Below are 16,198 nucleotides of genomic sequence, written 5' to 3'. Positions count from 1 at the left end.
AGTGGATATATGTATTGCTAATTAAAATTTTGTGGAGCTACTTTATGGAACACGAATATTTTGACCAATAATAAAATGCCAATTTGATATTCTTTCTATATCCAAGATATTAGCAAACAAGTGCGGACAACATCTAATGTAAAAAAAAATAAGGTAAAGATAATACAATCATAGGCAATTGCCATGATTTTAAACCTTTTACATTTCAAGTTAAAATGAATTTTTATTACATTAAAATAAAATATAAATTATAAAACAAATTTGAAAACAAAACCAATGTACAATTTTTGGAAACAAATAAAAAAATGTGATATTCAATTATATATTCTTCCTGATATGCTATAATATTTAATCGCATTATAATATTTTAAACCATTGTTTTCCTAATATATATGGTATTTAATCACATATCTCTTTATAATAATATGCTTAGTTATTTGACCACATTTTCTCTACTAGTACATTATTATATTTTTTAATTTTTAAAAGTGAGAAATATAATAATTATTTCAAAAGAAAAATGAAAATGGGTGAAGAATTTCAAAAGTTTTAAATTATTCGTTTTATACAGTTAAATTATTTTATTTTTAGCTTTAGCTAGTATAACAATAATAAAAACTATTGGGCCATATAGACACATGTATTGTATGTTAAAAGATAAACTAAAAATTTTAAGATAGATAAAATACATAAATTAGGTAAAAAGTATTATTAAATTTTAAAAGGGTCCAATTAATTGAGAATTATAAATACGAGATGGATAGAGTTTTTGTCTACCTGATTTGAGATTTTGGATAAAGTAAAGCCACACATGAATGTTAATCATATTTTTTTCACAAACATTCATAAAAAGAGAAACTAAAATATTTTGGCTACAAGAATTATAAATAATTCCAAAGTATATATTTTTCTTATTTAATAATACAATACTCTGTTATTTGTGGGTTTGATAGCCCAGAATTGATAGCAGATAGATGAAATTCCCTAAATGCCCCTATCAAAGGCCAAAATGCCTACATGGTTTGGAGGCAGTTCTCCTATTTCTTTATGTTTTTTTGGGCTTTCAGCACGCGGCAAGAGGAGAGAGAGCCGGGGAGCTTCGAGAGGGCAACCATGGAAGAGAAGGCCCCGAGCTTCAAGAACCTGAGCTCCAGAGAGTACCAGGGCCACAAGAAGAAGGTATATAGAGAGGAAAAAACCAATCTTTTCTTGATTAGATTCCTTAGAAACCCTAGAATTGGCGATTTCTTTTCTTTTTCTTTTTGTTTACTCTGGGATCCACGAATAAACCTAGGTTCTTGATTTTTTTCCCCCTAACATGATGATGTCTTCTTCTAATGGTAAGGTTCACTCGGTAGCGTGGAATTGTTTGGGCACCAAGCTCGCATCTGGCTCTGTAGATCACACTGCTCGCGTCTGGAACATCGATCCCCTCGGTCATGTAATCTCGCTCCCTATATGCGCGTTTCTTTTACTTTTTTTGTTGGGCCATGCGTATGATAGAAGAAAAAATAAATTCGGGTTAAAAGGTTTTGATCTTTACGTTCTTTTTGGGATTTGGTGCTTCTGAGAACCAAGAAACGTATTAGGATTTGAAGATTTCCTTTCAAATTGGCAGTCAACAAAATGCAATATTATATAAGGAGAAATTTTGATTCTTATTGGGTTATTTCGACAATAGGATGAAAACCAGACCTAAATTGAAAGCTATATTTTGTCCTTTTCCGTTTGTCAATTTTGTGCATATGTGGAATATAAAATTATGATGATGTTTCGAGATGTCTTCAGCAAGTGGTAGTTGGAAAATGGTGGTATTCTGGATCGAGAATCTTGTTACATGAATTAAATGACTTTTTTTGCAGTTTTGAGATTGTGAGATTGGTTGTTTTCTGCCAAACAAGGAAGATAAAAGACGACAAAAAAAAAGAAGTAAATTGAACCTAAGCTTCAGAATTGCATTTTCAAAAAGTTACTGCTTCAAGGCTGTAACTTTTTTCACATTAAGGAAATACAAGACACTAAACTCTAGAGAATGAACTCAAACAATATCATTCCCGATACATATTGTCTGATAAGAAAGTATCTATTGCAAGAATAGAGTTTGTTGACATGTCATGCTTGTTCAAAAACCATTATTGGGTAGACAGCTGCTATGCATTCATTTTCATCAGCAAGTATGTGTGGATAGCACAGGTTGCTATGTCGTCAAGGAGATATTCTAGTTAAACTATAGCCTGCTCATAGCAATTTGTGGTGCATTTTCAGTTTAATAATTTTTTAATTGATCCTTTCATTCAACAAATATATTCCTATTCTCAATAGAGTCAATAGCTACAGCTATTCTTTTAAAGGAAAGGACTAATATCAAAAAAATTCAACACTAGCCATACTTAAATTTTAGTCAATTGATGCTGCACACTTTAGTCATTTCTGACCCAGCGATTCTATTAAGTCGTGGGCCATCAATGTAAATAAATAATGCTGCAATGCTTCCTGTTAACTTTGTGTCTTTATATTTTAGTACTTACCTCTTATTCTCAAAATCCAATGGTTCATTATAACTAAAACCTCACTTAACCTTTCTCACTCTTCTCACTCCTGTGACATTCAAGTCCGAGGCAATGACCTCCATTGGGAAAGCACATTGTTTATTTCCTGTTCCTAATTAATAAATACTTCACCACAACTTCAATAAATCTATTCTATAGCAAATGTTTTTTTGAACTTATGACACATTCAAGGTCTTTCTACTGTCTAAGTTGTCCTTAACTCTGCACTATCAACTGTCGTGACTCACTTCCATGAATACACATGAAATTTCAATATCCAAAACCATGTCCCCTCATTATTGGCTTCAAGTTGTTTGATCTGAAATTGCCACTACTGACGACACTCTTTCTAATGAACAAGAACTTTGATTATCATCCACAATCTATTCATTGGCATCCAACCATCTTTGCCTTTCTCCCACCTTTTGATATTGTACCTAATAAATAATAAATTTTGTTGTTACCCCCATTATTTCTTCTTGCCTACAAAGATTATTTCTCTCAAGAATCCTTAACCTAGCTCACATAAATTAAAAATTATGAACAAGGATAAATGGATAAATTGGACATGGCAACTGATGCCAAGTTCTTCAACAAGTCTTCTCCCAGCTGATTGGCTTATTTTGTTATTTGAACATTTTTACAAAAACATGCCAATATTAATGTCAACCCTTCCCCTTTTTGTTCAAGCTTGGAACATGTGAGTCATTTCTCGTCCTCATGAGTTTTGATAATTGGGTTTCCAACCATTTCTCCCGAACTTTCCGAACCTCAACCATTTTGATTTTCCTCAAGATTCATTTTGATTCCTGTTGAGATACTTTCCATGATTAATTGAAGTAAAATAACAAAATTAATGCATTCACCAATCTCAAAGTTCTATACATAACAGTAAGATATTGTCTATTTAGCTTAGATGTTCATATACAACATCTAAATCTTCATTCAAGCCATCTCATTAGCCTTCATATATCCTAACAAGACAGTGACTACAGTTCATGAAAAAGGGCTAGCTAGAGGCACCTTGCCTAGTTCCTTTCTATTCTTTATTAAACCTTTTGGGGCCTATCAACTAGTATAGTCAGATAAGTAGTAATTATGCAATTCCTCTACCACTCAATCAATCAAACCCCATAACCAGTATGAGCTGGCTCACATGATCTTACATTGATAGAAAAATCTATGTATTCCAGGAGATGTGATGTGCATGCTTTAAATTATATGCCAAATACTAATAAGGTAGTTAGATACGGATCCATTCAGTTTGGGTTATCTAATTTTCATCACTAGATGTATGACATGATTACCATAGTCAGTTCTTTCTGATTTGTTTAAAATTAGTTAGATAGAGAAACATCTGTTTTTAATGAGTTGATTTCATGCATTGGATTCTTCCCTTTTTACTTTAAACTAATCAAAGATTTTTTTCCTTTGATGCTGTCATTGGAAAATTTATTGGATCACTGCATTATAAGCTCTCAGAGGATCTTGTCCCTGTCTCAGTCGTTTCTTTCTAAGAACATGCCTCCTCTGAAGAAAGTGCTTTGTTAAATAAATTTTGCCACTATCTATACTATATTTTAAAAAATAATAGTCTTGAAAAGAGCAAACACTTCTTCTAGATTCCATCTGTCATTTTTTATGCTAAAAATACTCTCTCATTTTTCCATAGTGTATAACTCATCCTCTGTCATTTCATTCCTGTTGTTAAAAACAAGAAAAAGGGGGAATGATTTTGGATTGCTTTCAGATATCAGTGTCAGTAGATGCCAATAACCCACTAACGCAATCCGAAACTGTTGTGAAATAGGGTTAGGTCTATTTTTAAAACTGATTGAAAAAACCCTGTCCAATAAAAAGATTTTGGATTGCTTTTGAAAACCCAATTTGATGAAAATATAGAAATATTCCTTTCTGATCTAACTCTGCATGTTAAGAGTCACTCTTTAAAAATACAATATCATTTTTATTTAAATATTTTCTTTTATACTTTGTAGGTAATGTAATCTACAATTTTAGTTTCATTTTTTCCCTCAAATGCACATTGCTACCTGATCGAGTACTTACCGATATATAGGTGTTTTGTGCAGATGTTTCTTTCTACATGTAAATGCTGTCTTAAGGAAAAAAATCAGAGGACAACAAATAAGAAAATATAAAGGAAGATATCTAAAAAATGGCAATATGTCACCTTGAATATATCTTCAGTTTCATAGTGGAATATACCATTTGAATATTCTATATAACCAATGGATAACAACTGTAAATTACAGCATTTCATGGGCTAATTATGAAAGATGTGTGTGTTATGGAGCTATAACTCTCAACAAGCTTTTTTATTCAAATTCCATTAATCCATTGTTGCTATAAGGAGGAAATGATGAGGAAAAACAAATTGGATGTGGTTTGTGCTGAGGTATTCATGAGTTCTGTTTGTTAAAGTGCAGGGCAAGGTCAAAGATATTGAATTAAAAGGGCATACAGACAGTGTAGATCAGCTATGCTGGGACCCAAAGCATCCTGATTTAGTTGCAACTGCAGCTGGGGACAAGACTGTACGTCTTTGGGATGCTCGAAGTGAGTAAATTTACCCTAATTTTGACAGGTCAGGCATTAGTTGGACTGCTTTTTTAATGTCATGCCAAAAGACAATGCTTAAATTCTTGCATTCTTATTTTGTGCTTTCGGCATCATGGTCTTTTTCATAGGGATGCAACCTACGTCCTTTGCCTTTTCTTTATAACTTTTGGGTATTATAGAGACTAATGCAGTGTGTTTTCAAATGTATTCATGATAAAGTTCTTGTATTGTTAATATTTCTGTTTAAGTTGTTTTCTTTTCTTAACATTACCATAGTTGGTCAACAGATATACATTCTACACTCAAGGAGTTACTTGGGGCATGATGTTGCTTAATTTTGCTTTATGATAGGTAGTATCTATTGAAATGTTTGCATAGGCTCGTAAGCCTTGTCTAAATGTAATGTGTTAAATAACTAGTATTTAAAGTGATTCCTGCTTCAGTGCTGAGAGCAGGGACTATTTCTTTGTTGTTCAGGGAACTCTGTGTTGTTTCATCTTGCTAGATAACTTTAGTTCATCCACTACACCGAATTTCACCTTTTTCTCTATCTGTTCAGAACTGGAGAAAAAAAGATGGCCTGACTTCTTAATTTGCTCTACCTACAACATAGATTTGACATATACTGACATCTGGTTTTTCAGGCGGAAAATGCTCTCAACATGTTGAACTTAGTGGGGAGAATATCAATATCACATACAAACCTGATGGAAATCATATAGCTGTTGGTAATAAGGTATGCGAACAAGAACTTATTTACATGCACTTGTACATGATTTCTCGAGTTTGATTAGCAATGGAAAATTCTAGAATTGAATGGGAAAAATAATATGGAAGAGTCATATCAAGTATGCCTAAGAGGATGAACAAAGGTAGGTGAAATAGGGCCAGTGATATCTAAATATCTTTCTCATTTCCTTTCTGATTGAATATGAGAAGTCAGAAAGATGACTACTTAACACGTTACTTTTAGTGATAAACCATTGTGACAATTGCAGCCATTGCCATGTCCTCCTAGCTACCTACTTTTGCTATTAAAATTTTGGCAAGTAGACAATGCTATGGTTTTAGCTGAAGCCTACTTCTATTTTGTACCAACTCCATTCTTTTGTCTGCAGGCATGTGTGCCTTCTTTTTTAATGATGTTACTCATTTCCTGCTTTTCTTCTGTATTTTTGGGTGCATCTATCTGTATCTTTCTGTTAATAAGTGTGCCTATAATCTGTCAGACAATTATTTGAAGTAGCAATCTTGTACACCATGCAATGGCATGAATATGCTTGCTTGTTGTCTGTACCATGCTTTGTTTTTGACGTCCTGTCCGTTCAAACAGAAGCAGCCAAGCCATATGTGCACACATGTTTGTGTTTTATGCTCCCTTATAGCATACTTATTAGAGGTTAAAAGTTCTCTTTCTGTTCCCATGAAAGTGGGATATTGTATATCTGGTTTTTCTGTTGGTATCTCATTAATTCATATTAAAAACAATCTGAAGTGCTAAGGATTGACTTGTCTAGGCTTATATGTTAGACTATGCAAAGTTAAATGCCAAACTTATGTGAACCAGCATTTCACATAACATCTGACTTGGTAAGATTAATTAATTAAATCCTGGTAGCTGTTATCATAAATTATGATACTACCTCCATTTGATTGTTCACCATTGTCTTATTCAATTAATTATATATATATTTTTTTTGTGTGTTTGATTGCTGATAATGCCCTTGTTTTGTTTCAGGAGGATGAGCTTACAATACTGGATGTTCGAAAGTTTAAACCGATACATAGGCGCAAATTTAATTATGAGGTAGTTACCAGTTGATATTTGCTTACTTCAACAGTGCTGAGATCTTTTAGCATTACTTTTTTCTCCTGTTACTTGATCCCTTTTTATTCCTTCCTGATTTTTATGTATTAGCTGACTCTGCTTTTTACACATTGTTGAGAATTAGATCCAAATACTTTTCACCTCTGCCTGCTATAACATGGTATAGCCGTATAGGTTAATTTCGTATACATATATTTGTATTTAATTTCCATGATCTTTGGTTTTCTATCCTTGGAAAGCATCTTTCTCAAAGGCTACATTAGAATTGCATTATTATTATGTTAAGTTCTGTTTGAATAACCAGCAATCAAGCTGTTATTTTCTACTCGTCTCTGTATTAGAAAATAAAAGAGTTGCCATAGGCTATTCTTTCTTAAAGGCTTACTGTTTTATATATTACGGGCCAGTTCCATTGTCCTAGAGGGGGACTCGGCCACGGTTATCAGTTGGATCCGGGAGGGCCCAAGGGGTAATGGTTGCGTCCACCCTTTTGTCTGAGACATCTGGGCATTGGTGAGGGACGAAGGGGCCTTTCAGGCCAAGCATGTTTTCCGTAAAGCCAATGGGGCTGCGGACTGGGTGGCTGATTATGTAGCCAGTCACTCTGGCAGTACCCTATGGGCTGGAGATGGGGAGCTGCCCGTGGCACTCTGTTGTATTTTGTTTTTTGATTTATTGAGTGTATCCGTACTCGTCAGGTATGATCCACCCGTCTTAGCAGCAAAAAAAAAAGAAAAAAAAAAAGGAGCATATCAACTTGGATGTATGTCTTCAGAACTTCTCTTAAAACCTTTATATAGTGAATGTGGCGTTGACATGGTATGGTCTGCTTATAGGTAAATGAGATTGCATGGAATACAACTGGAGAACTTTTTTTTCTTACCACTGGGAATGGTAAGAGTCATCTTAATTCGACCATTTTGTTCTAAGAATATACGCGAGGTTCCATAATTTCACACATTTTCAAGCTTATTGTTAAGTTCCATCGCAGGAAATATATAATAATCCCTCCTAATAGATATTTATTTATTTTTAGCAGGTACTGTTGAGGTACTTGCTTATCCATCTCTTAAGGTGCTTCACACTTTGGTGGCTCATACAGCAGGTTGCTATTGTATTGCAATTGATCCCATAGGAAGGTGATTAGGATATTCTTGTTTAAATTTTCCTTTATCTACTTCGCATTCTTATATGATAATGATTACAAAGTAGAATGCTGGACACTTTCTCCGTTGCACTGAAACTATTCTTTGGTCATTCAAATTTTATTTTTCATTTGGGTTGGACAGAAAATACCCACATAGTTCTCAGATCAGGAAGTACTAAAACTAGTACCTCCTTGTTTTTCAGGAAGATGATTAAAATATCATTAAAAGTTGCTTGTTCAGCACTAACATCAGCTGTCTCACACTCAAAGTATAGCTGCATTTATTGGAATGCTGCTGGGGAAATCGTAGGCTTTTTGTTCTTCTGAAACTGTGTGAAGTGATTAACATTTGTCTTTTTCTAAAATCTTGGTTTGTACCTCCTGTTCTGCTTAGTCACTTGAGAATTTGAAAATAGATTCTTTGCCACTAAAATGTTTATGCTCATTATCTGCACCTGGTCCTAAATTAGCTTTGTATTTTCAGTTATATCCATAATGAAGATTTGATTTGCACCAATCGCAAGCCTTGGGAGTGGGGGTGTAAAACAGTATACAAGGAGTTGAAAACCAAGCCTAGGATTAGAAATAGTGGTGGGATTCTGATGATCATCTTGGTTCCATCCCTAAGCAAAACCATTAAGCTAGAACTTTCACCAACCAATGCAGAAATATGAATGTCGAGCTGAAAAATTGACCATTTAAATTAGGATTATGCCATTCACCACTTTAGGATCTGTATTTTTTTTTTATTGGACATACAAAATGGCAACTCCACTTTTCAGGCTAAGTTTGCTTTGGCATATGCTTTATTCAGCCCAAAGTTCTTTCTAGCCTAAAATTTAGCCAAACCAAGACCGGTGGGTTGACTGTAGATTTTAGGCTTCTGTGTCATGGCTTTTTGGTATCTGAAAAATAAATGTAGTTAAGGGAAACCCCACTATAATGTTATACCAGTTGAAATTATGCAGAAAAAGATAAATCTGTTACTTCTCAATGTTATATATTTCTAAGATGTCTTGGTAAAGTTGGAATGTAATTCTTGTCATTGTGTTATTGCGTTCGGTTAAGTTTTAGAAGTTTCATTGCTCTAGGTATTCTTTCCATGGTATTGTCAATCAGGAGCGGCCCAATGTATTTGGGGGCCTAAGGCCGTTTTGTTTTTGAGGCCTTTCCTGCAGTGGGCCAGCCTAAAGCAAACTCACATGGGGGCCTTTTTCCTTTCCATTTTGTTTTTGAGGCCTTTCTTACGGTGGACCTTCTTTGGGCCGGGGCTTTAGGCGACTGCCTAAGTCACCAAAGGTTGGGCCGGCCATGTTGTCAATCTCAGCTAAAATTGCCAAACATCGTTGTCTTTTAGAGAAATTCTTTCCTTTCAATACCATTGGATGTTTTAGTCATGACTTGCAGCTCTGTTTATGTGACACAAAGTCAAACTATTGAAGGCTAAAACATTGTCTGTTGAATACTGTAGCAAATTCAGATCGAGGTTACTTAACAGCTGTAGTTAGAACATGCAACTCTCTAGGAGACCATGCATGTGCATGCATTGTCATATATGAGGTTTGTTGCTAGATGTGTCTGCATATGGCCAGCATCTGTCAAACCTTGGAAAGCATCCATCAGAGCATGCATATGACCTTTGTCAACTATTTCTATGATTGCAGATACTTTGCTGTCGGAAGTGCCGATTCATTGGTCAGTCTCTGGGATATTTCAGAGATGTTGTGCGTCCGAACATTCACAAAGCTCGAGTAAGCTTTTCCGACTTCTCTTTCTTTTTTTTTTTTGGGCATTCCATGAGTTATTTATCAAAGCAGAGTTACTTAAATTAAATATTAATTTAGGCAATGTTGTTAGAACCATCTGGAGGCAAAAAAAACATTTCATAAACTTGAATGATCATCTGCGTAGAAGCAATACAAAAGCTTCAAGTGAGAAACATAATTTGATGAATAACTATTTGGTAATGTCTATGTTTCAGATGGCCTGTCAGAACCATTAGCTTTAATTACACTGGAGAATTTATTGCTTCAGCCAGTGAAGATCCTTTTATTGATATTGTATGTAGTCCCTGTGAACCTTTGAATTTTGCCCTTTGTTTTTTTTTTTTTTTTTTTTCAATAATTTGATTGATGGTCTTTTTCCATGTCCAGTCCAATGTTCAGACTGGGAGATCAGTGCATCAGATCCCTTGTAAGGCTGCAATGAACAGTGTGGAATGGAACCCGAAATACAACTTACTGGCTTATGCAGGAGATGATAAGAACAAATACCAAGCTGATGAAGGTTCGCTTTGATGGGTCCTCTTTTTTTCCATTTACCTTATCAGTCTCTGTTTCTTTTTGTTTCTTCAGATTCCAAATTCTCAAGGGTTTAATTTGGCTCATTGATTTAATTTATTATATAGCCTAGTTCAACATAGTTGCTTATATTAAACTTTTTAAAATTGCTTGTAAAATTTCTTACATCTTCACAAATCTAGAATCTTATGGTTGCTTCCTGGGTGTTCTATGGGAGACCGAGAGGGTAGGCCCATCCCAGGTAAATTAACCAGGTCCAAATAATAGGTTGCATCTTCCGAGACTTGAACGAAACACCTGGATTCTCCTTCAAACAGAGTTGTGACCACTGGCCCATCACTTAGTTCACTATAGTTCCTACTCGGTTGAACCTAACCTGTATGACAAATAAAAAGGCTTCCTTCTTTCCAATTTGTTTTACAGGGTATTGCAACCGGACCCCTTGGCCATAGTTAACATTGGCCAGAAGTTTTGTACTTTCACAAGGTTTTTTTTTTCCCGAAAGAAAAAGGTCTACGCAAGGTTAAGAGCTGACTATAAGGCCTCGTTGAGCTTTTGATGGATTGTATGCTGATATTTGAAGTGTAAGGAAAGCCCCATATAGATGGGTTAAAGCATTGTCTATTTGGTGTTTATAACTACATAACCAAAGGGTTTTATGCTAGATTTAATATGCTAGGATGTTTTGTACTCATGAGAATGTGCTTTTATGTTGGTACTATACTTCTCTTTCCATGGTACTTAATTGAACTAAAAGAATGCACCTTGCAGGTGTGTTCCGGATATTTGGTTTTGAGAACACTCAGCATTCATAGAGAAGCTGCTACTGCTGCCATGCACAGTGTTATTTCCCAAAGTATTATTGCAACTCATGTATGTATTTTTTTCCTCCTGAAGTATCACTGGCAAAATAGTTTAGTTTTGTGCTTTTATCAGTGAGGTTTCTTTCCTGGCACGTGTTTCTAGTTCTGCTCTAATATGATGATGACATTTCGATCTTTATTCAACTTGGTAAATCGTAGACTTCGTATAATTTAATGGTTTATTAATGCTTTCACTTCCCAGAAAAAAAGGTGTGAAAATAAAACTCTTGACAGGAACCTGTAAAAGAAGCTGATATTGCTTGCTAAGCATATTGTTACAAATAATCAAAAAAAAAAAAAAATCCATGCTTGCACAATAGTTAAAATTCAAATTACAGAGAAATGGAAGGGAGAAGGAATGCAAGAAAGGAAAGAAAGATTCCTGAAGATTAGTAAAAGAAGAAACTGATGCTGATTTGGCTATTGATTTGGATATTTCCAAGGATTGAAGCTGAATCCCGCTGAATTCGAGTTGCATGATAAACTTCCAGAGCGTAGGGATGAAACTTTTCAGGAGTTTATGACCAGGAGTCAAAACGTTGTCAAATTGTTCTCGATACACTTGGGTATCTCCAGCCTTGTAGCCATGCGAGTGCTTTGCCCATCTTCGGGCCGTGAATGGGTCAACCCAGCTGCTGCTGCTGCTGCTGCTGCTGCTGCTGATGCTCAGATCTCTCCCTCAAAGCCCACAACCAACATGGCTTCTTTCACTCTTCTCCTGTATCACCATCTGCTCATCCTTTGATGAAGCTATAACCAACTGTAGTATTACGCACGCCTGTCAAATCCAATGCCTGCCCCCTCTCCTAAGCAATCTCATCAAGAATGCTTCAAACGCATGCATTACAAAACCGTTTTGACATCCCAAACCCAAATCCAAATTGGTGGATTGGGAAGGGAACTCGTAGTAGAGGCGATGCAAGAGGGTGGCTTCTGGTACACGCCCGATCCTCAAGCCTCTTAGTAGAGGCAGTCAATGACTTGTAGAGCAAACCGCTTTCCGTGCAATTTCATCCGCCTCGATGGGCAGCGGCAGTTTGAGCTGGTGACATTGGCCGACCTATCAACTACTGCACGCTGCGAGAAGACCACAAGGGCCATGGATGGATTGCTCGAGGATGAGACTCACTGGCACGCAACCTAATCCATCCGCAGAACTCTCAGGAAATTTTCCAACAGTCTGATTGAGATTTTCAATAGGCTCGATTGTTAAAGGTATCATCCTCACTTGAGAATTTAGTTTTCCTCACCGACAAGCAAACTTTTTTTAGATTGCTTTTCCTTCTGCCAACTTGGTTTAACAAAAATATGAATAAAATATTGCCTATTCCAGAGCACTTGAAAAATTATGATGGAAGCTTACGCGACTAAAATCCGATGATTATCTTTAGAGATATACAATAGCCTTAAGATTAAAATGATCGTCGAAGTCATGACATTATATTCATGATTCATTGATAACCATGCAACAATTAAGCCATCAGAACTTCCCTTATGCAAAGGATCCCCGACTCTTTAAACCCCAACATGAGTACTTGTTTTCAACTAAGATATACTTACGTTTTGTTGCAAGCTCATTGATGCATCTGCTTGTGTAGTGACCACTACTCTGCTACTTTGTCTTGATCACATCTGATAGTCAGAAATCAGCGGCACAGATCTTTAACAAAATTGTGGTTTATGAATGCTGCTAAAAGTACAAAATGATTCAAGGTGCTTCTCCTACAGATGATCGCAAACTGATCCATAGGGGAACTTGTAACTATCTCTCCATGCTTCAAGCAGAGGAAGCACTATAAGTTAAATGACTTTTAACTTCGGTTTTCAGTCACAACAAAGAAAGGACCACACAACCAACAGAGCAGGATCATTGTGCCTTTCTATTTACCATTCTGGGCGCCAACTCCAGTGACAACTTGCTCAGCCCATTAACATTGTGGATGAAACCAACTCCTCAAATGCCTTGTGACCACATCACTGGTTGCTCAATGCTCAGTGGAACATCATATTTCAACTTCTTCCTAGACGTGCAGCAAATTGGCCTTCAGATTATTAGAAACATCAAGTAGACAAACTGGCCCATTGATCGCATTCTTCCAGGTCATAGAAAGCTTCAATGGCTTTGGTCCCCAAGACAAACAGTCTTCTAGGTATAATGACAAGCTTCTCCCCAGTCCAAAGTTGCTTCCTTCTGGAGCTCATTAAAATTTTCAAAATATAATAGACTGTTGCTCCATAATTTTGATCACTTGTTCCAGTTAGATCAGACAAGGCGGCCCAACAGGTACCTACCAAAGGAGATCATCAAGAGCCCTCACCATTGCTTTCAGAGCCTCAAAGACAAGTAAAAAAGACTGTCAATCAGGTAGGGATTGGATCATATGCAGGTACTCCATCTCCTTCATTTGTGGGAGAAGCACCTCTTTGAGCATCCCATATATTTCCTTAGCTTGGGGGTGCGAACGATCACCGACGTAGAACACATGATTCCTCATCTTCACTTCTATCTGGCTGAAACCAGGCACTTTCTTCACCTTCTTCTCTTTCATCATCTTCCTCACGCGTGCCACATCATTCCACTTTCCATGTGATGCAAACACATTAGCCAAAAGCACGTACCCCCCCGACCCAGAAGGGTCTAGTTCAATGAGCTCCTCACCAACATGGCTTGCCACCTCGATCTTCTCATGAACCTTGCATGCCCCAAGCAAAGCCCCTAAAACAGCTTCATCGAGCTCGCCTTGTGGCATCTCACTGACCACCTCCTTAGCTTCTTCAATGAGCCCTGCTCGACCCAGCAGGTCCACTAGGCATGAGTAGTGCTCCGCCTTCGGTTCCAGTCCATATGCTCGGCTCATTGAGTCAAAGATTTTTTTGCCCTTGTCAACAAGACCAACATGGCTGCAAGCTGATAATACTCCCACAAAAGTAATTCCATCAGGCTTGGCTCCATGTCTCAACATCTGCGCGAAGACCTCCAATGCACAATCACCACGCCCATGGTTCGAGCAGGCCAGTATCATCGATGTCCATGATACAACATCCTTGGCATGGAGTATCTTGAAAGCAAGCCAAGCCGAACCCAGGTCACCACTTCTAGAGTACATAGTCACTAAAGCATTCATGAGCGAAGCATCTTTTTCGTAACCGATCTTGATGGCTTGTCCATGAATTTGCTTTACTTCAACAGTGCTCTTGCACATACCCAAAACACTAGTTAAAGTAGTCTCATTTCGCTTCACTGGTGAGCGAAGCATGATGAGGAAAAGCCTCAAAGCCTCCCCTCGATACCCATTCCTTGCATACCCATCAATCACGGCATTCCAAGTCACAACATTCCTTTCAGGCATTGCATCAAAGAGCTCCTGCACGTCGCTCATGCGGCCTTCTTCTGCATATGCCGTGATGATCGCATTCCATGCAGCAGGGTCCTTTTTTGGCATCCTATCAAAGAACTCTCGTGCTTTCTCCATCAGCCCATTTCGAGCCAGACCGGTCACCATGATAGTCCAAGATACTGCATTTCTTCGAGGCATTAACTGGAACAAATCCATCGCTTCGCTAGCATGCTCACTATCCAAATAACCCGAAATCATTACATTCCAAGAGTACACGTTCCGATGCGGCATTCTGTCAAACAACTCGCTCGCCTCACCAATTCGACCGTTTTCCACACAACCTCTCATCATAGCAGTCCAAGACACAACATTTCTTTCCGGCATCCGATCGAAAAGATCTCGGGCCTCTGTCAGCATCCCGTTTCTGGCGTAGCCCAAAACCATCGTTGTCCAAGACACGACATTTCTTTCCGGCATCTGATCGAAGAGCCGCCGCGCCTCGTCAATTCGTCCAACCCGACAGTACCCGGACACCAAACTGGTCCAAGAGACCACGTTTCTGTCCGGCATTGCATCGAAAATTTTCCGGGCTTCAACTATCCGTCCAGCTTTCACATACCCGTCGATCATCGCCGATTCCAACACGACATTCCTCGCGGGTGCTTGCCAGAAGAGCGCCTCGGCTTGCGGGAGATTGCCGGATTGCAGGTAGAGAGTGATCATGGAGGCATAGGTGACGACATCCCTTTGGGGCATCCGATCGAACAGAGCGCGGGCTTCGTCGAGCCCTCGGCTTCGGCCGAGGGTGGAGAGCATTAGATTGCAGCTATAGACGTCGGGTGGAATGGGGTTGGAGAAGAAGGGATCGACGACGGTAGGGAACGGGATTTCCGTGCGGGGTTTTGGGAGCGGATTGGCATCGGACCGGATCGGAGGATTGAACGAGATGGAACGGAGAGAAAGATGGGAACTTTTGAGACGGTGGGGGAGGAGGAGAGGAAGAGGAGAGCACCGAAGGTGAGAGAGGTGATTCATGTTCTCCGTTTCGCCTCATCTCTCTGCTACTGCGTGTGGTGAGAGCTTTTCATTCTTTTCCCACCTCGATAATCAAATCTTTCAAGGTTTTCGAGTACCGCTCGGCGTAACCCAGAATGAGCGCCGGAACGGGTTCTTGTGCGCTATTCGTGATTCATGAAGAGCTTTAGGGCGCGATTGGTCGGAAATCGTACCGAATTGGTCGGATCCCGAATGGATCGAAATTAAAATCGAAATGATATATTATTAGACATATTTGGTTCGCAATGAAAATCTAAATTGGGATTGGAGTTGAAATTGAGTAAAAATTAAATTTTGAAAAATTATTTTTATTTTTTTCTAGAATCGAAATAAAAATGTATAGCTTCTATTCTAGCCGTTTCAATTCATTCCAAAACCACCTAACTTGCTCCTAACATCTATTTACCTTTTTTAGGTAGTAAATAACCACTCCATATATGCTTTAAGATCAAACACGTCACTAGTAACCAGCACTCAATTTACCAGGTCAACCAATTGGCATGCTTAAACTCATGCCTAAAGTTCACTTGTTAAAGA

At 37.8% G+C, this 16,198-nt stretch overlaps 2 protein-coding genes across 5 annotated transcripts; one reads left to right on the top strand and one right to left on the bottom strand.

Moving 5' to 3' along the window:
• Positions 1-1,020: 1,020 nt before the first annotated feature.
• TEX1 (Transducin/WD40 repeat-like superfamily protein) lies at positions 1,021-11,406 on the top strand. Of its 4 annotated transcripts, none has more exons than XM_008784763.6 (11): positions 1,021-1,179; positions 1,346-1,441; positions 4,997-5,126; positions 5,774-5,865; positions 6,868-6,936; positions 7,794-7,851; positions 7,994-8,096; positions 9,769-9,855; positions 10,086-10,164; positions 10,258-10,390; positions 11,176-11,406. In XM_008784763.6, exons 1-11 carry the CDS (start codon positions 1,048-1,050, stop codon positions 11,217-11,219), a joined length of 1,023 nt encoding a protein of 340 aa, XP_008782985.2. In that variant the 5' UTR covers positions 1,021-1,047; the 3' UTR covers positions 11,220-11,406. The 4 variants fall into 4 exon arrangements, with proteins under 4 accessions (XP_008782985.2, XP_088563699.1, XP_088563698.1 ...); XM_088707573.2 differs by having other exon boundaries at positions 7,997-8,096; positions 10,828-11,189; XM_088707572.2 differs by lacking the exon at positions 11,176-11,406 and adding an exon at positions 10,828-10,957.
• Positions 11,407-12,685: 1,279 nt separating this feature from the next.
• On the bottom strand, positions 12,686-15,860 carry LOC103702357 (uncharacterized). The gene has a single exon (XM_008784762.6). The coding sequence runs from the start codon at positions 15,638-15,640 to the stop codon at positions 13,625-13,627; it is 2,016 nt and encodes a 671-aa protein (XP_008782984.4). The 5' UTR covers positions 15,641-15,860; the 3' UTR covers positions 12,686-13,624.
• Between the last annotated feature and the right edge of the window lie 338 nt (positions 15,861-16,198).

The sequence above is a fragment of the Phoenix dactylifera genome, chromosome 11 (assembly GCF_051530095.1).
Source record: "Phoenix dactylifera cultivar Ajwa chromosome 11, Ajwa_hap1_PhDact_Kaust_v1.1, whole genome shotgun sequence".
NCBI classification, from domain to species: Eukaryota; Viridiplantae; Streptophyta; class Magnoliopsida; order Arecales; family Arecaceae; genus Phoenix; species Phoenix dactylifera.
The sequence above is the reverse complement of the archived record's forward strand: the minus strand, read 5'-3'. Positions and strand labels throughout refer to the sequence as shown.

Bases quoted from the DNA above. Each gene is read 5' to 3' on its own strand.
- TEX1 (XM_008784763.6), top strand. From the start codon at position 1,048: ATGTTTTTTTGGGCTTTCAGCACGCGGCAAGAGGAGAGAGAGCCGGGG. The intron at 1,180-1,345 runs GTATATAGAGAG...TCTAATGGTAAG, and splicing joins ACCAGGGCCACAAGAAGAAG to GTTCACTCGGTAGCGTGGAA. The intron at 5,127-5,773 runs GTGAGTAAATTT...CTGGTTTTTCAG, and splicing joins ACGTCTTTGGGATGCTCGAA to GCGGAAAATGCTCTCAACAT.
- LOC103702357 (XM_008784762.6), bottom strand. From the start codon at position 15,640: ATGAATCACCTCTCTCACCTTCGGTGCTCTCCTCTTCCTCTCCTCCTC.